The 22,140-nt window shown below is 33.7% G+C and overlaps 1 protein-coding gene across 1 annotated transcript in view; it reads left to right on the forward strand.

Moving 5' to 3' along the window:
- The window catches only part of LOC112051424 (zinc finger protein 704), a 100,358-nt gene that overhangs the window by 24,567 nt on the left and 53,651 nt on the right, over window positions 1-22,140 (forward strand). The window contains exon 2 of the mRNA XM_052881397.1: window positions 156-322. Within this exon, the coding sequence (XP_052737357.1) occupies window positions 156-322 (167 nt within the window). The remainder of the gene's footprint in view (window positions 1-155; window positions 323-22,140) is intronic.

Consider the following 22,140-nt stretch of genomic DNA (forward strand, 5'->3'; position numbering starts at 1 on the left):
CGCTGCACATTCCTATCTTTTTTGACTTTTATGACCGGACGACTCAGATGATAATGCGCATACTATAGTGATAGCGATGTCTTTGTTCTTGTTCATTGACAATGAACGTTTGTATAAACGTTTTTTTTTTTTAGAAATCGTTTCTTTTGTTATAGGTGCCCATAGAGCTAAGGAAGAGATTAGATGAGATAAGACTGCTGGAGTCTCGAAAGTCGGCGCGGCTTGCGGATGTAGATACTGATTTCGCAAGGCTGGCCGACATGGCCGGCGATCGACGCCGCGCCTCCGCCACTATCGAAGTGCCTGCACATCATATGCAAGGGTAAATATCTTTATTTATACACACTTATACTAAAAGTCACACATATAATAGAAGAGGGGCTACAATTTTTTTGTACGTTGAATACTAGCGGACGCCGACGACTAGAACGATAGCGTGAATTCCTGTTTTTACTGATCCTGCAGGAACCATGGATTTTTCGCGATAAAAATTAGTCTCTTTTGCTCCAAGGTACAATTTATCTCTATACCAAATTGGTTCAGTCGTTTAGCTGTGATAAAAATAAAAGGAATAAACAGCCTTACTTTCGAATTTATGATATTAGAATGGTTAATATTTTCATTAAAATTGAATAGGGGCGATGGAAGTTAATAAAGATTTGAATGTTTGAAAGAATTTGCCAGCGAATTAAATACTCACATTTTATTTAGCTTAATTTAAAAATATATACATAACGCTCTACTTACATATTTCATTCGGATTATTAATCATATCATTTTTGTCTATCCTTTAAGAAGTTATGCAATAACTCGTTATTTTCCATCATTATGCCTTTGCCTTTCACTTACAATTGATATATTTTTAAAGCGTTCTCGATTTACATATCCAAGCCACACAATTACAATTTACAATTTCGTACCTTGTAGGCACTAAATTATAGGAGTTGAGATCGTAAATATTCCACACTATCAAGTTTTCATTATGCCAAGGAAGTTAGGACGTTTATCGATTGCGTAATACAGAAGGTTGTGCAATCAATGCAAGACGCTGTAATAAATTAATCTCGGGTTATCACTAATTGCATAGAACATAAATTTTCCTACATAAGTAACTATTTACTTGTACCAACCAGATCTAGGAAATAATAAAAATATCAATGTAATTTCGCCTTGAATTTGCAGCTCACCTCGTTAACGAGGAAGGTCGCGTCTATTGCAAACAATTTAACCTTAAAATAAACCCTTATCAGGCAAATTTCATACAGCTTACGATTATTCTGTTTTTCTATTCTTACGAGTTTCCTGTTTGCGCGTACAATTTGAATATAGCCAACAGTTTGAGGTACATTGATCGGTTGATTATATCAATTGTGCTAAATCGTGACCTCGCTGTTACAATGTTTCACACGTACCAGTATAGTGTACTGTATTGTGGTAGGTTGGCTTGTAGGTGTAATCGTTAGCGATCGTGCATCGGTTGAGCGGCGCGCGGGCCGTTGCGAAATTCTTAGCGAGCACATTAGAAACTGGATGGAAGTGTTAGCGAGTACGGGCGTGTCCTTGTCACACTTGCCTACATTCTGCAGCCGTCTCCCCTCCCCGCCGCGCCACAAAGAGGGACAGACAATGCCACAATGAGAACTATTATAAAATTCCACCATCAGATTGAAATCGTAAAACACTAATTGTATAGGAAATTAAGCCTGCGTACCCCAAACGGTGAGATCTGCAAGTAGGTGGGAGATAGCGAGTTTCTTAATATCGTAACTTATAATGTAGTGCTGTGGAACCGGAACAAACAGCAATAAATGGCTGCCGCAAACGTGACGATCGCCGCACCGCAGTTTCACTTTTCATCATGACGCCAGTGAGAGGCGAGCTACTCTCGATTCAAATTTCACAACAAAAAGCCGAAAACTCACAAAGAATAATTACATATTATCAGAGAATTTACTCACAGTAGTTACTATGAATGCAAATTAGACAATATTCTTTTACTTAACTTCACAAATGCCCCAGTTACTGTAATTCATTATTATTAAAGACAATTTGCAAGCAAATGAACTGTGAAAATAACGTTTAAAAGTTAATTTATTTTATTAAATATACCGCTATAACCACCGTTTAGGTATTACACGTTCGGTTTAAGATCTATTACGACGAGTTTATTATTTAATGTTTATGTAATTTACATAGTATGCATCGTTGTAATTTAGACGTTAGGTATATAAATTCCAGTCGTGATTGGAACTTTTGCAATCACTAGTGTGCCACGGAGAAGTGAAAGCTCAAGTTTCGATTTCCTTCGATACTTTGACTGATTCAACAGTTAACACACACAACAATCTCTATGCAAGTGAAATGTAGCGGACGATACAGTTAGAAGTTGCTGAATTGAATTTAAAATTCGAATCAACGAATTTCGTGGATGGCGCTGCGTTCGCTTGATACTTGGCGCGGCCGCCATGACACAGTGACCTAGTTTGAAAATGGAACGAAACGACACACTAGAGAAGTGCCGCATACAGCGATATTCACGAACAACTAGTGTTGAAATAACGATTACACTACTTGTAAGCATTCTTATATTAGTTTCTATCGATACAGAGTTAGTTCCTTAAAAATTTATAGTTCAACTTCAGACAATGTTTAGAATTCAGACTATGTCTCAACGTCCCCGACAGGTTAGCATGCTTAGTCGGCTAGTAGGGCGGCAGTACAACCGGCATTTTGATGTTGCAAGCTCCACGTACTTTCAAGTTTCAACTTATCTCGCCCTATAGTCTCCGTTTCTATTTAAATTTCAGACTGCATTACACAGTAAGTCTTAGTCTATTACACAGTTAGTATGTATCCATCTACTTGACGTCCTACGCCTGACATTACTTTATAAGATAGTCTTATCGAAGCCAAAATATCCTATGTATGCTTATCTTATTTTTACACTTACTAGTGTCAAAATAGACATAATTTTATTTAGAAATGTCATTAATAATATTAATAATCATGTTTTAATAAACTGTTATGCGTATCATTGATATTTGTATTAATATTAGTTCCACCATTTCACACACAGAATTAGCTAGGACAATCCTCCAAGGTATACAGCGGTGTTCAAACTTGGATCAATATTTGTGGGACGTTTGAACTAACTTTCAATGTCAAATATGGTATTCCCTTAATTAACACAAAGCATAGACTTAGAACAACTAGACGTAGCCGTAGCGTGGCCGCACGTGAGACAGCCTTATATAAAGTTAAATGTGTGCGCGTGTATTGTATTATTATGTACACTACACTTGCACTCATAAATTACATAACAAAATGTTGCCATACATATTTATTTACATGTTTTTGGGGTAATCTACAAACAATAAAATGCTATAATAATAAAATATTAGGATCAGTTTGACCAATTATATTGTTACCGGAAATAGTAATAAAGGTAAGTAATTTCGAACTTAGTAATCAAGCTAGGCTGCAAGTCCATGATTTCCAAAGTGGACCCCGGAACGTATTTTTTTGTAAGCGGAGGTTCACGAAAATTTATCTGGTTTCATAATATAGAACTAAAATATTGGCTTGACTTTACCTATCAATGCGAGTAATCAATGTATTACTTGCATAATATTCCATATACCTGCTAAGTAAGGCATTTTACATGTTGACACGCAACGAAATATAATTGATCATTTTCAAACATTTTATTATTATTTTTTTAAGTGTCAACTAACACAGAAAACGGTGCGTATAGTTAGAATGATCCATTTATAGTTTATTTTGTTGAAGGATTTGGGTTCAAAGCAATCTGAAAATGCTGGTGCCATATCAATTATTGCTTCTGGGTTATCCTTATAGAGCAAGAGCCCACGACAGCCAGACCTTCGTTATTTTATAAAAGTTGAAAGTTTCTCTGTAGATGTCTCCTATACAGGTAAGAACGACCAGCGACTATAAAGTTTGGGTTGTGGTTACCTGGGCAGGTAACAGGTAGTAAAGGTGTATAAAATAGTACTTGAAATTCGTTAAAGTATAAAGCTCAATTTTTTTATATTTTCTTCGGGATAACTTTAAAAATCTCGTCATCCATTGCCAGACACTTATGACAGTTGCTACCCCCTGCCAGACACCCCTAAACTTTAATAAATTATAATTATACTTTCGTTATAGTATAAAAGCTAAATTTTATATATGTTACTTGGGGACTTATAAAAAGATGTTACCTCAATAGCCGGACAGTTTTCGTGGTTTTTACATCTTGCCAGACACATCGAAAGTCCACTATATGTGCGAGCGCGGGGTACCAACTGTTCAAGTAGGTGCGAGTGAGATATAGCGCTTAGTCGAGTGCGTTCTTCATTCTTTTACTGTTGATAATTGCAAGAGTTGTCATGCTCAGCACACGAGGAAGCAGATACAAAGATAGTATATCATGCATGTAACATCAACTATCCAGCAGAAATAGTAATAAGAAGTGCTGATACCGATATTGCGGCTATAATGCTTGGTAACATGCATCACCTTAAAAATGATTCGGTTGTTTGGATGCTTATAGGCACTGGAAATAATTTAAGGTGTGTGGACCTAACCAAAATACATGCAGAGTTGGGACTGTTAACTTGTCAGAGCGTACCTGGATTTCATGCCATCACAGGTTGTGATTTTAATCCTGCGCTCTTCAGAAAAGGAAAATTAAAACCATATAAGATATTAAAAAAAGATCCAGAGTACCAGGAAGCTTTCAAGAACTTCGGCAACAACGAATTAATTAAAAATTTAAATCATCAACAAAATATCTTTTATATTATTCAGAGATTTATATGCAATGTCTATAATGTCCCTAATGTAATTGATGTTGATGCCGCTAGACTTCAAATATTCATCGACTCGTACACAGTCTTCGATGTAAACGAAGCTTTTGACCGAAAGAAGTTGCGAAATTTTGACGCTAGCAACCTACCACCTTGCAAAAGCGAACTACTGCAGCAATTTCTGCGAGCAAATTATATATGTACAATTTGGAATAATGCTCATTTAAAAAATCCAACCACATATCAACCAGAAAATAATGGCTGGGTATTAAAAGATGACAAATACCAGTTCAAATGGTTTGAAGGGGATCAACTGCCGAGTTATGTTAGTGATTCACTCAAAACTCAATCAGGTATATAATTATTATGACAAATTATGATACATAATTTTTGAATTATTTATAATTGTATAAACTTGCTTAATATTTTTTTTCATACACTGAAGAAGAAGGTGATGTTGAGGACGATTCTGCCATCGACTGGAGTAGTAGTGATGAAGAAAATGAAAACATCGACGACAATGTTTAAACTAATAAATAAGTTTAATTATCTTTTTTTACTTGTAATTATACTTTTTTTTATATTTTTATGATATTAAACAAAAATTTTTTACTTTATACAACATGGCTATGAACGTAATAAAATTATTTTTTATTAGATATCTTAAAAAATAGTAATCGACTAAGCATTCGCGCTCGCACCTATAGTGGACTTTCGATGTGTCTGGCAAGATGTAAAAACCACGAAAACTGTCCGGCTATTGAGGTAACATCTTTTTATAAGTCCCCAAGTAACATATATAAAATTTAGCTTTTATACTATAACGAAAGTATAATTATAATTTATTAAAGTTTAGGGGTGTCTGGCAGGGGGTAGCAACTGTCATAAGTGTCTGGCAATGGATGACGAGATTTTTAAAGTTATCCCGAAGAAAATATAAAAAAATTGAGCTTTATACTTTAACGAATTTCAAGTACTATTTTATACACCTTTACTACCTGTTACCTGCCCAGGTAACCACAACCCAAACTTTATAGTCGCTGGTCGTTCTTACCTGTATAGGAGACATCTACAGAGAAACTTTCAACTTTTATAAAATAACGAAGGTCTGGCTGTCGTGGGCTCTTGGGCTATTACGACTGATTATTATTATTGTCGGCGGGTAAAATCAATAAATTGTATGAAAATTATGAATCTTCAAACCTGTGGCTCGGTGCACGCCTACAACTTTGCTGCCATGTTAACTTTTGTTGCAAGTCGGTAGTTCTGACGTTAAGTACCATTTTCTTTTAATTGGCCGACACTTTCAATAAAGGCCCAAAAATGTGAACCTGAATCATCTCCTTGAAAGTGGTCTATGAGAAAACAGAGTTCAGGAACCTCTAAGCTTCCCTTGCTTGCTTTTTTTTAACTAACGACGTTATCGATCCTACTATAGGTAGGACCAAGTAATAAATATATTCCTTATTACGTCCATCATCCGTCTACACCATACGGGCCCACGGGGTCCGAGTATCAGGGCCCCCCGAATGACTGATAATTCCTATCACACATTTATTCTCAGAACATTGTTGTCGGGCACATTAATTTTATTTCACAAATCAGTAATCTTATCAGAAGCTATTTACAAGGCATATACTACGCCATTATGTCGATGACTGCGCCTATTCCTAATGTACCTACTAATTAATATTTTTTTTTTCAATTTCTTGGCCTAAATTCTTTTGTTTAAGGGTCCCAGCCTAGTTTAAGACGACGGTGGGTAGAACTTTCAAACTAATAGATAATGAAATGACAACGGTCTGACCGTCTGACCAACATAGGCTCCATCATTAAGATTTACGAATAAAGCATAGAGGTTACACTCGTTGTGTGTGTGACTCCTTGTCACAATAATTGACCCGATTTGTCTGAAACTTTAAATGGAGATACCCTGAATTAAATGCTATTTTTTACCAGTATTAAAAACATTGTTATTGTTAAGAAAAAAAACTTTTATTTCAAGGATAAAACCCATTAAATTATAATGTTTGTAATTATATTTCGTTACTGATATTAAACCAGAATATAAGGAAAAGAGGAGAGGATTAGCGTTTGTTATAAGTTATTTGATTAATAACTTATTAGGATGGTCAGGAGCGTCAGCCATAAATGCTTTATAATCGTACTATTATAAACTTAATAAAGTTTAGTATGTCTACTCATAATACATATTATATGCCATCAATTAATCACCAAGAGCAACAATAATAATTTTGAAAGAGATTGTTGGGCTCGGACTCTTAAATTTATTAACGCTATTATTTTGTACCTGTACTTATTTTGAGACTGTATTTATAGTAAGAACTGTTTTACATTACAGATTGTAGAATAAATTGAACACATAAAGGTAGTAAAGTAATAAAGCCTTAGTTAGCATTACAATTATTTTTATAATTATTGATTCAAGTTACATAATACAATATTTCATGCATTTATGTTATTTTTAAATAAAACTTCAAATACCTTCAATCTAAAAATTTTTATTGTCCTTTAAATAAAATTATTTTGTTGTAATAAGTTCTGATTTTTTCTTGCGCTTGAATATTTTTCATTAAAAAATGAATTCTCACCTCTAAATATCTTAAACAAATAGCTTTAATAAGTAAGGTTATATGATTATCTAAAGGATTTTGTTGTTTTATGTGCTCTTTTAAATTATCGAATAGATTCGTCGATATAAAATGGTTAAAAATTGTGCAAATTAAATTTGGCATACAATTTTTTGTTGAAAAGTAAGAAAGGCCATGGGTGTTTACTGCGTTTCTTAATATTTTTTCGGCGTATAAGCAAACTTTTATAACATCTTCTGATGGATAATGCAATCCACCAACATCTTTTCTTGAAATGAAGCTGCTAAATTTGTAGTTCGATGTCAATGCTGTCAGACATTCTGTACACTTAATTAATCGAAACATTTTCATAATAATATAACCAGCTATATATATTGTTACTTCTCTAGTGTACTCTGTCATTTGATTATTTCCAATATAGTCATGAGTATCGGGTACATCCAAAATTTTTAAATCATCCTCATCTAAATTATCAGCCTCCATAGATAGTAATATTTCTTTTCTTGAATTAAACTTTCTACATAATGAGTTCTTATTCAATTTTAATATATTTATAGATTCCAAGGGAATACAATTTCCAGATGCTAATTTTTTTATTTCCCCATGGATCAAAAGACGCCTATACGCTGATTTAAACTGCAAAGCAGTCGGATTATTGTTAAAACCCCCCTTTGATCTAATAGCGCTGAAAAAAATTTCCAAGTGATCTTGACTCATTTTATATGTACATATGTACTGAAGAGGGGCATTTTGAATATTAATGTACTTATTATAAATAACTCTGATTGACTTGATGCAAATCAAAAAACCTAGAAAGCCAGTTTTTCTCCCTGATTTTAAAACCATTTCCCCGTCAGAAAACTTTAAAGATTTTACAAATGCCTCAAAATTACTCAATTTACTATTTATTAAATTAAAGTTATTTTTTGAAAGAGGTTGCTTAAAACTGTATGTGGTTAATCTCCGGCTGTTGAATATGTCAAATATGTCATTAAAATAATTTATGAACTCTATAGTTGCACCCGAATTATGAAAATCATCCATATTTAAATCGTTCATGCAAAATGTAAGTGCATCAGCTACAGATTTGCTAAAAGTTTGAGCTGCAAGATGCACCTTCATAATTTGTTTCTTGTGTTCAACATGACGACGTCTTAATTTATTAGCTAAGTGTAGGCCTTCATTTTCTTGTAAAATATTTAATTTTTCGATATACTCCCACGATATTGTTTCGTTATTATAATTAATAATTTTTTTTTTATCTGCTAAAGTATTTCGTACAAGTTTTAACATGTGACAGGCATCTGGTATAACTACTATGGATTGTCCTGCAACACAAATTTCTGATTTTATATTATCGTTATCAATACGTGCACCCAAAATTTTTGCCATGGCAAAATTTGCAGGACAACCATCAAAAGTTACCGAAATTATTTCTACATTACATTCTAAAAGCAAGTTAATACAATTACGCAATAATACGCTTCTCTGCGTACCATTAACACCTGCAGTGAGAAAATAGCCCACTGGCAATTTCCAGTAATCGTTGACAGCTGTCACCATAAATACTAAGGCATCTTTTGCAAGTGGCAAGTTATCAGAGTCAAAATTTTCCGCTATGTTAATATAGCCTACAGCCTGCTTACCATCCCATTGAAGATGTTGACGGATTGACATTTCATCGAGACAAATGCTACACAATATCTTTCTTTGTGATTTTTGAGAAATTAATTTGATTGCTTTAAAAGATTCGTCTGTGAAACCTGGTTCACAATTAATTGACGTACACCATCTATACAATGTTTTCGGATGAGGCAGAGACGTCTTAAATTTATCTCTTACGTAATTATAAGCTTTAGGACTTAAAAAATGTAAAGAGAGAGCAAATTTTCTTAAAGATTCAGAATATTTTCTTGGGAAGCCCTTTTTGTTGGGGATATATTTCAAAAAATTTTCATCTTTTGTATCTATAGTTTTAAGAAGTTCTAGTTCTTCATCAGATATTCTGCTTTTCAAGTCTGCGATTATATTTTGTAAGTGAGCTACTTTCTTTGTGGATCTTCGTTTATATTCCCGTAAAGCGCGTATTTTTTTTAATCTTTGTGAAGATTTAGCCTTTTCTCTGGCCAACAGTCGTTTAACTACAGCTGTGTCATCACTAGCCTGAAACAAGAGAAATAAGTATATTAATCTCAACGTAATATAAAATTAAAAATTTTGAAAACCCCCGATTGTCACGAAATTATTAATTACACTCTCAATCTAGTCATCGATATTCTCTTTTAGCGCGTTTTCATTTGAGGCCCCACTCGAGTATATTTGTAGATACTCGGTTGTTATTCCCCGCTTTTAACCTGAATAACTTTTAAACGGCTCAACCGATTTTCATCAAATATATCTAAGACCACTCGCCCTTAAGTCGCTTTGATACAAAAAATACTTAATTGAAATCGCTTTATCCGTTCGGTATTCTACTCCCAGCCTACACCTACCGTTTTTCCAATATTTACTTTTTTAAACTTTTGATATCTTTGAAATGTCCTAGGTATTGAAGCAATCTAGAATCTGAAGTAGTTTATTTTCATTTCCATTTTTTTTTAATAAAAGAATACTTAATGTATCATGACTATAATAGTTAGGTTAGGTATCGCAACATTTTTTTGAAGAAAATTATTTGTTCTACAAAGTTGTGGTAAATTATTTTTTCTAACATCAATAGTTTTTGCAGCGCATGCGATGTAAACAATATTAAAGGTAATTTTTGTACACTTCCTAAAACTCCAATAATGCAAACCAAGGGGTTGCATTAGGAAGGGTTTTTTTTTTTAAAATATAATATAGCCCTATACCACTCAAGGATTGTGGAGCTTCGCAACAGTGAAAGAATTTTTCTAATCGGTTTCGCAATTTCGGAGCCTATTCATTACATACAAACACACAAACAATTCTTTCCTCTTTATACTACATTATTTCGAGAAAACGTGGAACGGCAGTGCGTTTTCTCAACTTGGCGTGGGCACTGTCGTGCCTCTGATTTATTATTTACTTATGAATAACAGAGAAGAAATTATATTATAATACTAATCACTAATATTTACTTACCAAGCGTAACCTTTTACATGGTATATTTTGTATATCTTGTAAAATGTTCTGAGAAACTGTAATGGGCCCAATGTTCTGCAAAATAGAAAAAACGTTAATATGGTTCTGTGCAAAGCACATATCGTTTTTTGTTAATATTTACTTACTTCATATGGTCTTTTAGCCTGTTTGTTTTGTAAAGTTGTATCCTTACTTTGTGAAGTCATAGAAGTGCCACATTCTATAATATTTTGGGAGCAAATGGGCTGCTGCAATATATGTGTGTCCTCCTGCAATATAGTAGTAGTAAAGTCAGGTTTCTGATTGTATATATAACATTTTGTATTATGATGTAAATCATTAATTATTGTATTTATCTTGAGGTGGTATAAATGAAATAATCTATACAGTAGTATTATCAAAGAATAGCACAAGATTTTTTTTCATATTAACTTTATTTGTGTCTAACAGATGTCCGGGACTTCATATACGGGGAATAAAAATACCCCTTAGTAGATAAATCCTACTGAGCAGAGCCAGCAAGAAACTCAGCAGTTGCTCTTTTTAACCATTGATCAATAATAATCATTCACAATATTAATTTATAAAATTAATTTAAAATTATTCAATTTATATGAATTGAATAATTTTATTATGTAATAAATACTGTAACTGCTAAATAATTGAATAGCAAAGTATGGGTTACACTGTTCAACAAAAACTAATAATATTTAAATAGCATTAAAACCACAATATGAAAATGTATACACCTACTTCTATGACAAACCTAGGCCTATTAGATTAGAATACTAGTAAACACTGAAAATATTAAGATTGGGTATATTTAATACAACTGTAACTATTAAGGTAAAAAAGTTTGTTGTTATAGTTTAGTAAGAAATTAATATTGTTGATTGCTTCTGTTTACTTACCTGGTTATTTTGTGTAATGTTATACTGTAGATTACTCTCAGTAATATTTCTATTTTGAATTGTCTCATTCATCAGCTCTGTTCGAACTACCTGGTACAATAAAAAACCAATAAATAACTTGATAAAAATCAACATCATCATAATTCCCATTATATGGACTTCCAAAGGCTCATTGTCAGTCCCTGATTCATTGGCTCCTGCTTAATGTCATCCATCCATCCACCATAGTGGGGGACATCATTCACCCTTGCATAAGTTCTTAAGCAGGGTACTTTTTGTGCTAAACAGGTCACAAGTTTTCTACATTTAAATAAAATATAAAAGTAATGTATAAAATATACTTACATGAACAAGCTTATTTGGAAAAGAAAAAGGTTTTAAGTGAGTAGCTTTTTTTGTTTTAACAAAACTATCTAGTGAAAAATGTTCTGAGCAAATTTTTGAGTATTTAGTAGGTTGCCAATTGACTCGACCAGTAACTTCTATCCACTTCCTTTTTTCAGCGTCATCATGTGGAAAGCTAATGATAAAAATACAAAATTATTATTGATCTATATACCTACAATGCACAGCAAATAATTTTATGCAATATAATCATGAGATGTTCAGAAGTCTTGACTGTGACCACATAACCACACTTATACGCAGAATAAATTCTGTTTGACTTTAATAAAAATAAGACTGAATTTGATATTCAAAGTCATAAATCTTACTTTTAGAGATTTACGAATCTTGGATAACCAGAAATGTCTTTTCATAAATGCTGAAAGTTTGTCAGCTCATGCCTTTCTTGACTGGTAAATCGGTAAATGATTGAAGAGTTTACACCTTACTGGCTTCGGGAAATTATCCATTTATGGTTAAGTTTTTTATATTTTCTTCCAGATAATAAAACAAATAATTACTCCAGTCACCAGAAACTTAGCTTTGTATTATTTAATTATGTTTTCAGTGTTAACATAATAATATGATACCAGTCCTAGACTAAAATTCTTACCTATAGTAGGTAGCACAGGCTTTTAAAATTTCAGCTGATCTTTCATAATATTATAAATGTGAAAGTTTGTGAGGGTGTTTGTTAATCTTTCAGCAAATACTACTAAACAGTTTTTGACGAAATTTGGAATACAAATAGATATAACTAGGAATAACACATACGCTATTCCAAAACTCCTACGGGAACGGGAACTACATGGGAGTATCCGCGGGCGTCCTCTAGTATTATATAAAATTTATTTACTAGACTCCTGGTAAACAGTGTAATCTTTACTATAATAATAAATACTTACAGCGTATTAGCGAAATTTTCTTAATTCTTTTATAAAATAGTGGCAGTTTAATAGGTGGGACATGTCATCATTTGAAGTATATAAAAGAAAGGTTAGGTTTTAAAACATTTCGAAATACGAAATATTACCATTGAAGATACTGTAATAAACGCTTAACACATGCAATTTGCTACAAAATCCAACAAATCTAGGCTGTTTACCATCAAACAATGAAGTTTATGCCTACTTACTTATGAAATGTAATTCCTTCGATTTTCCGTTCGCTGCGGCTTTTACAGCCTAAAATACAACACCCCACCATAGCACGATAACTTATAAATTAATGTCGTAACAGCAAATTTGTATCATATAATACTCAATTTAATAAAAATTAATGATCTACTTGGATACGTGTTTGGTTTGTCAAGCATCAATCAAAAACTCGCGTTTGCCAAACAGAAAAAATCGGCCATATTGAAAGTGACAAAAAAAAATCTTGTGTCCCTTTTTAATTAAAGCCGAGTGACATAAGCCTGTCATGCTCTAGAATCCAAAGGCACTTTAATGCTACATCTGGTAGTTATATATCTATGACACAAAGTGTTGTATGGTAATGAGATATTTGAGTGTCATGGGCGAGGTACACCGCTACGCGAATAGCTGCATACTAACGTAATAATTAAATAAATAATGACAAAGACAATACTCTTTGCCGTCACAGACAAAGTTTACTGTCATTTCTTAGTAGCGATCAAATCGGAACTACTTTATTTTATTGCTACTTGACATTAATTTTAAATCACTTGAAGCTTTGTGGAATCGCCGCTGCCGTTTAATTTAAATTGAAAATGCGATTTGTCCTCAATCATTTTTGATATGATATTAATTCTTATTAATGTTTGTGAAATATAATTTATTTACCGTTATATTGTTTATAGGCATAGCAAAGAGTCTTTTATAAAAAGTCTAACTGACAGAAGAAAATAACAGCTATTGATCTATTTAAACTGGTGTGCTTTATATCATGCTTATTTACATAAGCAAATGCAGTAGTTTAAATATGTTCTCATAATAGTTTTTTATAGAAACTCCAAACCCATCACTAAGGTAACAGAACCAAGACCAAAGACAAGCTCGATCTACAATAACCAACTGTTCCGAGGAATGTTACTAGATAGTAGATACCAATGGTATGTTGAGAAACAGATAGTGTGGACTGTGATTTTGCATATGTTTGCGCAACACCGATAGAGATAGAAGGTCCCCTCTCTTTCCTCACTGGAGGAACTTTCTCATTGGACACCTTTGCTTTCGTTGGTGCTACAGCCGTTATCTCATTTAGCAGGTGCGAGCCCGTCCTAGAGAAAGTGCCACAAAAAATGTGCACTTTTACATTATGCAAAATGCGTCTCTATGTTAAGTTACACGTCCTATGGAATAACAATATTATAATCATGCCGTTTGGTCTCAAACCGACTAAATATTGTAATGAGGAAAAGTTTGTTTGTTGACCTACTTTATGCCATCGGTTATTCGTTACGCTAAAGTTGTAATTTCCAAATCTGTTCTTGTTTTGATATCTTATTAAACGGTTGTTTAAAAATAATAAACAATCGTAAGTGTCATCTTAAGCCTACTTCTTTCTTTCTTCGTTTTGTTAGATACCAAACGTTCATATAATTAATAGGAAAAATCAGGAAAAGAAGTTAATTCACAAAATCTCTAATCTGATAACGCAAACAAACAACTTCAGGGCCTGTAGCCAAACGGGCCAAACGCTTTGAAAATTAAAAAAACGCATCGGAATGACATTTTATATCGACAGATCACGTGATCAAGTTATCTATCGGATCTGTCATTCCCTTACATATTTACAGTTTTCGAAGCGTTAGCGTTTGTAGAAAGAGCATCGACCTGCCACATAGCTACAGGCCCAGGTAATCGTAAATATGAACACGAGCTTACGTAAAGTTACATGTTACAAAGCAGTTAACACAATACAAAAGTATCTCGTAGCAATTAGCTTTGTGAAGGACATATGAACGATTAGTCATCCGAATAAAACTGTTCGCTGACTTTCCATCGACCTACCTGCAGGTTATTCCACCGACGGGGAACAAAAAACAGTTCGACGTAGGTACCTACACAAGCATGTAATTATTCCCCGAATACGACGATCTAAAGACGAAATTCATCTTGCAATTTGTAAAATATGATTAAAGACAACCGTGCAACAAAGAACAGACTAATTTGCATTTTAATTTTCTTGATAAGCGCTAACTTATTATTTCTGGTTCTCTCAAATGAAAAATGCATTATTTTGACCTCATAAACAAAGTGACGTAAATAAAAAATACAGAAAAAGCAAGTGACATTCAATCGAGTCCAAGGCAGGGATTATACCACCAAAGGTCACCTTAACCGTTAGCATGCGACGGATTATTTAAGAAATGCTCAACCTTCTACGAATTGTTAGAGTTTGAAGAAAAATCGTTACGCCTAAGTAACAAAAACCGCTTAGCAAATCGTTCCACAGATAAATTAAAACAGCTAGAGGAATAAGTAAAAAACGTGCATTGTTCGGCAAACCTGCCAAATATCTAAAGTGATCGGCGAATAACAACGATGACCTCACCAGATACAGTGGAGTGGGGCTCGCCGACAATGTATTGCGCTGGTTCAATCGCACTTTTTGTACCCGTAAAAAATGACTTCGCGACCTACATCAACTGCCACTTGCATGTCAACGCTTAAGCGAAACTAATTTTTTACTCTCGCAAGAAAATTTCAGCATTCTTTGCGTAAATGTGCCCAAACAAAATTGGCGTTTTTTTACAATTAACAATTAAAATTATATAAGTATTATAATTTTGTAAGTATATAGTTAAATCTACCTATACTTATCTAATAAAAATGTAACAGGTCAAATTCTACACATTAAAGATATTTTGAAAAATTTAATTGGAGGGCATTATATAATCGATACTGAAGTCGACAATATTTTTTTTCGATTTCTTGTCTGTCTGTCTGTCTTTCTGTCCGTGATTTTGTTGACGGGGCATCACGCTGAAACTACTGAATGAATTCAAATAAAACTTGTAACTTGATAAAACAGGTAGCACATTAAATCGTGCAATTTCAAAATATGTAATAAAGAACAAGCCCGTGTAAAAAAAATCTACAAGTAGGCAATGGGCAGCCATTGCTACTATAAAACAGATTATTTATAATTAACTATTGCCTATGTTAACCATACAATAGAGCCTACTAAACTAACATTACTCCATTGTTTCGCCTTGCTAAAATGGTTTCCATTGCCATTTATTCAATCGAACTACGAATTACGAAGTTTATTTATTCAGCGTGGCAATGAAGGAGGAAGTCATTTAAATTGAGTACTCTGCATATTTTGGTAATGTTAACCTTAAAGCAAAGAGGAATAAAGAAAAACGTAGACACATATAATACATGCATTCTGTTAAACTGTTTAAACCGACCCAGAATTTTCCAAAAAATCGATTGTGCAATATAAAAATGTACACAAAGATAAAGTGCATATCATTTTGTTATGTACAAATATAGATATACTAACGGACGCCCGCGACTTCGTTTGCGTGCAATTTAGTATTTCACAAATCCCCCGGGAACCATGGATTTTTCTGGGATAAAAAGTAGCCTATGTGTTAATCCATGCTATATTATATCTCAATATCAAATTTCAGCTAATTCGGTTAAGTAGTCGAGGCGTGAAAGAGTAACAAACATTCATATCATTAAAATCATCAGTTTTTGCAAATCTCGGGAAACCATGGATTTTTTCAGGATAAAAAGTAGCCTACGTGTTAATCCAGAGTAAAATACGTGTTTAAAAACATTTCCATTCCAAATTTTAGCCAAATCGCTTCAGTAGTAGCGGCGTTAAAGAGTAACAAACATCCAAACATCCATACAAACTTTCGCGTTTATTAATATTAGTACGGTTATACGTAACGTAAGTTTAAATGCAATATAACTTACTCATATTTAGTCTTAACAACCTAAAAACATAAACAGTTAAGCGGGACAGTGAATTAGGTCATTATTGAAAGCGGGCGAAGTCGCATGTAAATATTAACTATCGTAAATAGTTAGTATTAGTAGTTGGCGGCACGGCAACAGGCAACAAGGTCGTTCTCAATGTTACGTGGCTACTATAATCTATACGCCGGTGCCCAACGATTTCATACTATTAGATATGTTACGTGCCTACAAAATAACCGTAAAAAGCGATAAAAAATAAATAAATAAATATACTTAAACAATACACATCACTATCTAGCCCCAAAGTAAGCATACAGAGTAGCTTGTGTTATGGGTGTTAAGATAGTTGATATTGTAATATTAATATACAATTATATACTACATATAAATACTTATATAATGTATAAATACACACAGACACTGGAAAACACTCATGCTCATCACACAAATATTTTCCAGTTGTGGGAATCGAACCCACGGCCGTGGATACAGAAAGCAGGGTCACTACTCACAGCGCCACGCGGCCGTGAAATCGCGGCGATCCGAATTTAGTTACTCCACTGAGCGCCCACATGCACAATTTTGTATTTACTTATTTTATTTATATAATTTATACACTTCCTGAACACACAACTCGATATTAGACAATATTTAGGTATTATTTGCTTTTTTTGGCAATTAACCACTTTTGTTCGCCTCAGTTTCGACGAGCTAGTATCATATCTAATAGTGTAAAATCTCTGTCGGTGGCTGTGTTACGGGCTCACGGCGGAATAAGCTAACTGCGCCGATGCCGACCGGCTGGCAACCCACCGCGGCGCAGCTAAATAAAAGTAGACATGCTACTGAAACAATAGGGCTGATGACGTTTTTTAAATTGAATTAATATTAAAAGTATGTCTAGTAAAGCAATTTTGTAAAACTAAGTAATAACTCAGAAAGAAATACACATACAATATACAGATAAGGGTATCTGCGATGAAAACTTTCTGAGCAACTGGGATTTGCTGCGCTGCCATGTATCGCTAAAAACGCCCCATATTAAATAATTATCACGAATTAAAACATTAAATATCGCTTCGTAAGGTCGTTAGATTCGTATGGGCTTTCAAACAAAATTACAAATATCTTTGTTATTTGTACGTTTATGATTATAGTTCTCATAATAAAAAATGTCATATTGAATGTAAGTAAGAATTTTCATCTAATTACATTAAATGATTTTTTATTCTATAAACATCCCGACAATGTTGGTTTTATATGTGTCAACTAGTTAATATTGACCTTATTATCGAATATATTCAAACCTAGTCATCATTCCAATTTACTTTGTAATATTTTACGAACGTTAAACATTACAAAGTAGCTGCCGTTCACCATTTGACCAGTCAATGAATGTACATTAGCAATTATTTACATTACGAAATCTTGCAATTCCGCGTTCTGTTTGACGTAGCGTGATCTGCGATGATAAGTTCACTGCTCAGATTCAAACAAAAATAAGAGCGAATATCCATTGAGCCGCCTTGAAAACATCAAACACGATGAGCGAGAGATACGTTGCACGTTACGTCAGCGTATTAGAGGAAATTACGTGTCTTTGCTATTTTTACGCGGGCGTGCGGCGCGCCGGCCGGCGAGATCCAATTATTGCCACCAAATAAGCACACTGCGTAAAACCAGTGGCAGTGTTGATAACGTTCAGACATTTTTTTTTAATAATTATTATCTAAAGGAGATCATCCGATAATATTAAAGAGGCATTCGAGCCAAAACAATCGTAAAATATATGTCTACGAATATAAAACATACAAATTAAAATTCATTTACTATTGCATATTAAATAAAGCAGATGTCTTAAACAGTCTTGAAACTTAAAACGAAAGGAATAAAACTTATTTTCATTATATGAGATTTCTTCATAAATATGACCTTCTAAAAATGCTAATAATAATCTTTATTACGTCTTGTTTATTTTTATTCAATTTAAATATTTAGTCTATTTTAAATAATTCATTTGGCAAAGTATGTTTTGATTTTATTAAAACCAATGGGCCACCTCCTTTACAATTATCTTTATTGCGTAACCTTAGTTTGCCCCCGCTTAGCTTATCGAATGATTTTCGATGGATCAAAATAATTTTTATCGTTCGATAATGTCATTGAACATTAAACTTGTGTCTAACATTCACAAATAATCAAAGTACGCACCGATAATATTATGCATTTCACTTCCTAAAACGTGTCACAGCTTTGTAAAATCTCTATACTAATATTATAAAGAGGTAAAGTTGTAGGGGGTAATTTCTGGATCTGTTGAACAGATTTAGAAAATTCTTTTACCACTAGAAAGCCACGTTATCTATGAGTGTCATAGGCTATATTTTATCCCTGTATTCTGACGGAAACGGGAACTACGCGAATGAAACCGCGGGACGTCGGCTAGTAAAGTAATTAGCGCCTCGTTACGAGTTACAACCGCTGTAGGTGACTTTGGTGAATAATTATTTACTCGCAATATTGTTAAGGTGACTCGCGATCATCTGTTTCGAATCGGATAGCGACCCTGCAGAAGGTCGTAGCCACTCGGGGTGAACACACCTCGTATCTGGGGTGCTTACTTAGGTCATAGCCACGGCCACAGAATAAATATTCCTACTCAATATTTCCGAAGGTTTTTATGAATTACCTAATTCGAAACATCCGTCGATGATATAGCATTAAAAATTTCATCGCTATCAATTGTATAAACAATTAAATTTAATATTTAATTGTAACAAAGAAACATTAATTTTCATATAAAAATAAATAGATCGTTAATGATTTATAATTAGATTGATTAATTCGTTTTAAAACGATTTAATGAAATTATTCTAAACTCATAAATTTTACCTTTTATAGAATGTACTAGTCGACGTACCGCGGTTTCACCCGCGTATTTCCCGATCTCGTGTGAGTACGGGGATAAATTATAGCTAATGACACTCACAAATAACGTGGCTTTTTAATGCTAAAAGAATTTTTAAAACCAGTTCAGTAGATCCAGAGATTACCCCCCTACAACACCACAAACTTTACCTCTTTATAATATTAGTACAGATTAGAATTTGATTGAATGAAACTAATCTTAAACTCATAAATTTTACCTCATTTAAAATGTATTTAAAATACGTTATAAGTGTACAATTCAACTTTTTCCTTCTATAAAGAACAAACTGGTTCTTGCAATAATTTATTGGCGATACGTTTTTTCGGTCAGCGATCCCCAAGTCAATGAACGTAGTTCACGCGGCGCCTGTTGCTCCTAGAACGTCTACAGCCTCCAGGTCGTTTATCTCGGATCTTTGGAACTATGAACTTCGAATCACCCTCGACGAACAACCTGCGAGACATTACGTCAAAGTCATATTTTTTGGCACTTAATGAAATCTTGTCGAGTGTCATTGAGCTGAATGTCACTTGAAAAAGTTCCCCACAAATGTAATTACTTGTGACTTATTATCGAATTGTAATGAAGCTTAAGAGAGCCGTGATAGCCCAGTGGATATGACCTCTGCCTCCTATTTATGTGTGTGGGTTCGAATCCGGTCCGGAGCATGCACCTCCAACTTTTCAGTTGTGCGCATTTTAAGAAATTAAATATCACGTGTCTCAATCGGTGAAGAAAAACATCGTGACGAAACCTGCATACCAGAGAATTATCTTAATTCTCTGAGTGTGTGAAGTCTGCCAATCCGCATTGGGCCAGCGTGGTGGAATATTGGCCTTACCCCTCTCATTCTGAGAGGAGACTCGAGCTCAGCAGTGAACCGAATATGGGTTGATGACGAATGAAGCTTAAAATTTATTATTATTCTTTACAACTTAGCCCTTGACTACAATCTCACCTGATGGTAAGTGATGATCTAAGATGGAAGCGAGCTAACTTGCTAGGAGGAGGATGAAAGTCCACACCCCTTTCGGATTCTACACGACATCGTACCGTAACGCTAAATCGTTTGACGATACGTCTTCATATGTCGATATACAAATTAATATTGACGTCATAGTTTCGTTTGTTGACAACCATTTTTGAATAGCAAAATATTGTGTAACATTCATACATTCATAGTGTTGTGTTTACTATGATTTACGTTTATGTTACACATAAATATACATAAACTGACAACAGTGAAATGTACGATTTTACTTTTACACTCTGAAATTAACTTCTAACATGAGTTTTATGATGCGTGTAATGCAAAATACACTAGTTAATGTTATTTTTTCGTGTTCTATCACTAAATTTAAAGATTTTAAGGTTGTTCCGTGTTATGAATTCGTGTCTAATGTATACTCGTATAGAGTTACATTCGTTCTCGATTCGACGCGTAATACGCGTATTAATTTTTTTTAATGTCTCATAACTTCGTCACTTCTTAACCAATCTTGAAACTACTTTTTTTCTTTGAATAAGTATAGTTCCAGATTTCTCCCGTTTAATTTTCATGAAAATCGGTAAAAGGATTATAATGATTTTTCCCGTACCGTGGCGCTACCGTATACAATGCTAGGACACACTAAAAACAAATCCGCCTTCAAAGTGATCAGAAGGTAGCACATACGATGTTATTTTTCGCTTTTTAATTTATTTTTGTGATTTTGAAGTCGGTTGAATATTTTTATTAAAAACTTCTATTGTTTAACTAGCGGACGCACCGCGTTTTCACCCATGTTACTTCTAATAATGTTTCCATTAGTATTTTTTTAATCGATAACAAACAAACTTTCGAATTTATAATACAAATATGGAAGTTACGGAGTTATGTCATTAGTGAACAATTAATTAAAACATGTTATAGTAATAGTTTGTATTATTATGTCTATATTTAGACCATTATGAAGGTTAATTATGCACAATTTGTAAGCGTTATCAGTCATCTTTATAAAAACGGCGATATACTTGTGTAGGTTATCAACACGTGTGTGCATGCGATAAGTTAACAAAACTACGATTTATTTTCGAGTGTTCGTAAAATAACTAATGTTTATTAAATAACATCACATACATTGTACTGTTTTAAGCGTTTTACTCTTTATAGGTAGGTATCATCAGTCAGTAGGTCGGTTATCATCATTGACAACCCATATTTTCTCAGAATTGTCAAGTCGCCTCTCAGAATGAGAGGGGTTAGGCTTTAGTTCACCACCACGCTGGCCAAATGCGGATTGGCAGACTTCACACACGTAGAGAATTAAGAAAATTCTCAGTTATGCAGGTTTCCTCACGATGTTTTTCCTTCACCGTTTGAGATACGTTATGTTTAATTTCTTAAATATGGGTTGATAATGATGGTAGATATATGTTTGCAATCAAATCTCATATGATTATTAGCTCCTGCGTTATACGTACGTACTAACTTTCTAACTTGCGTTT

Source organism: Bicyclus anynana, chromosome 4 (genome assembly GCF_947172395.1).
Source record: "Bicyclus anynana chromosome 4, ilBicAnyn1.1, whole genome shotgun sequence".
Classification (NCBI taxonomy): domain Eukaryota; kingdom Metazoa; phylum Arthropoda; class Insecta; order Lepidoptera; family Nymphalidae; genus Bicyclus; species Bicyclus anynana.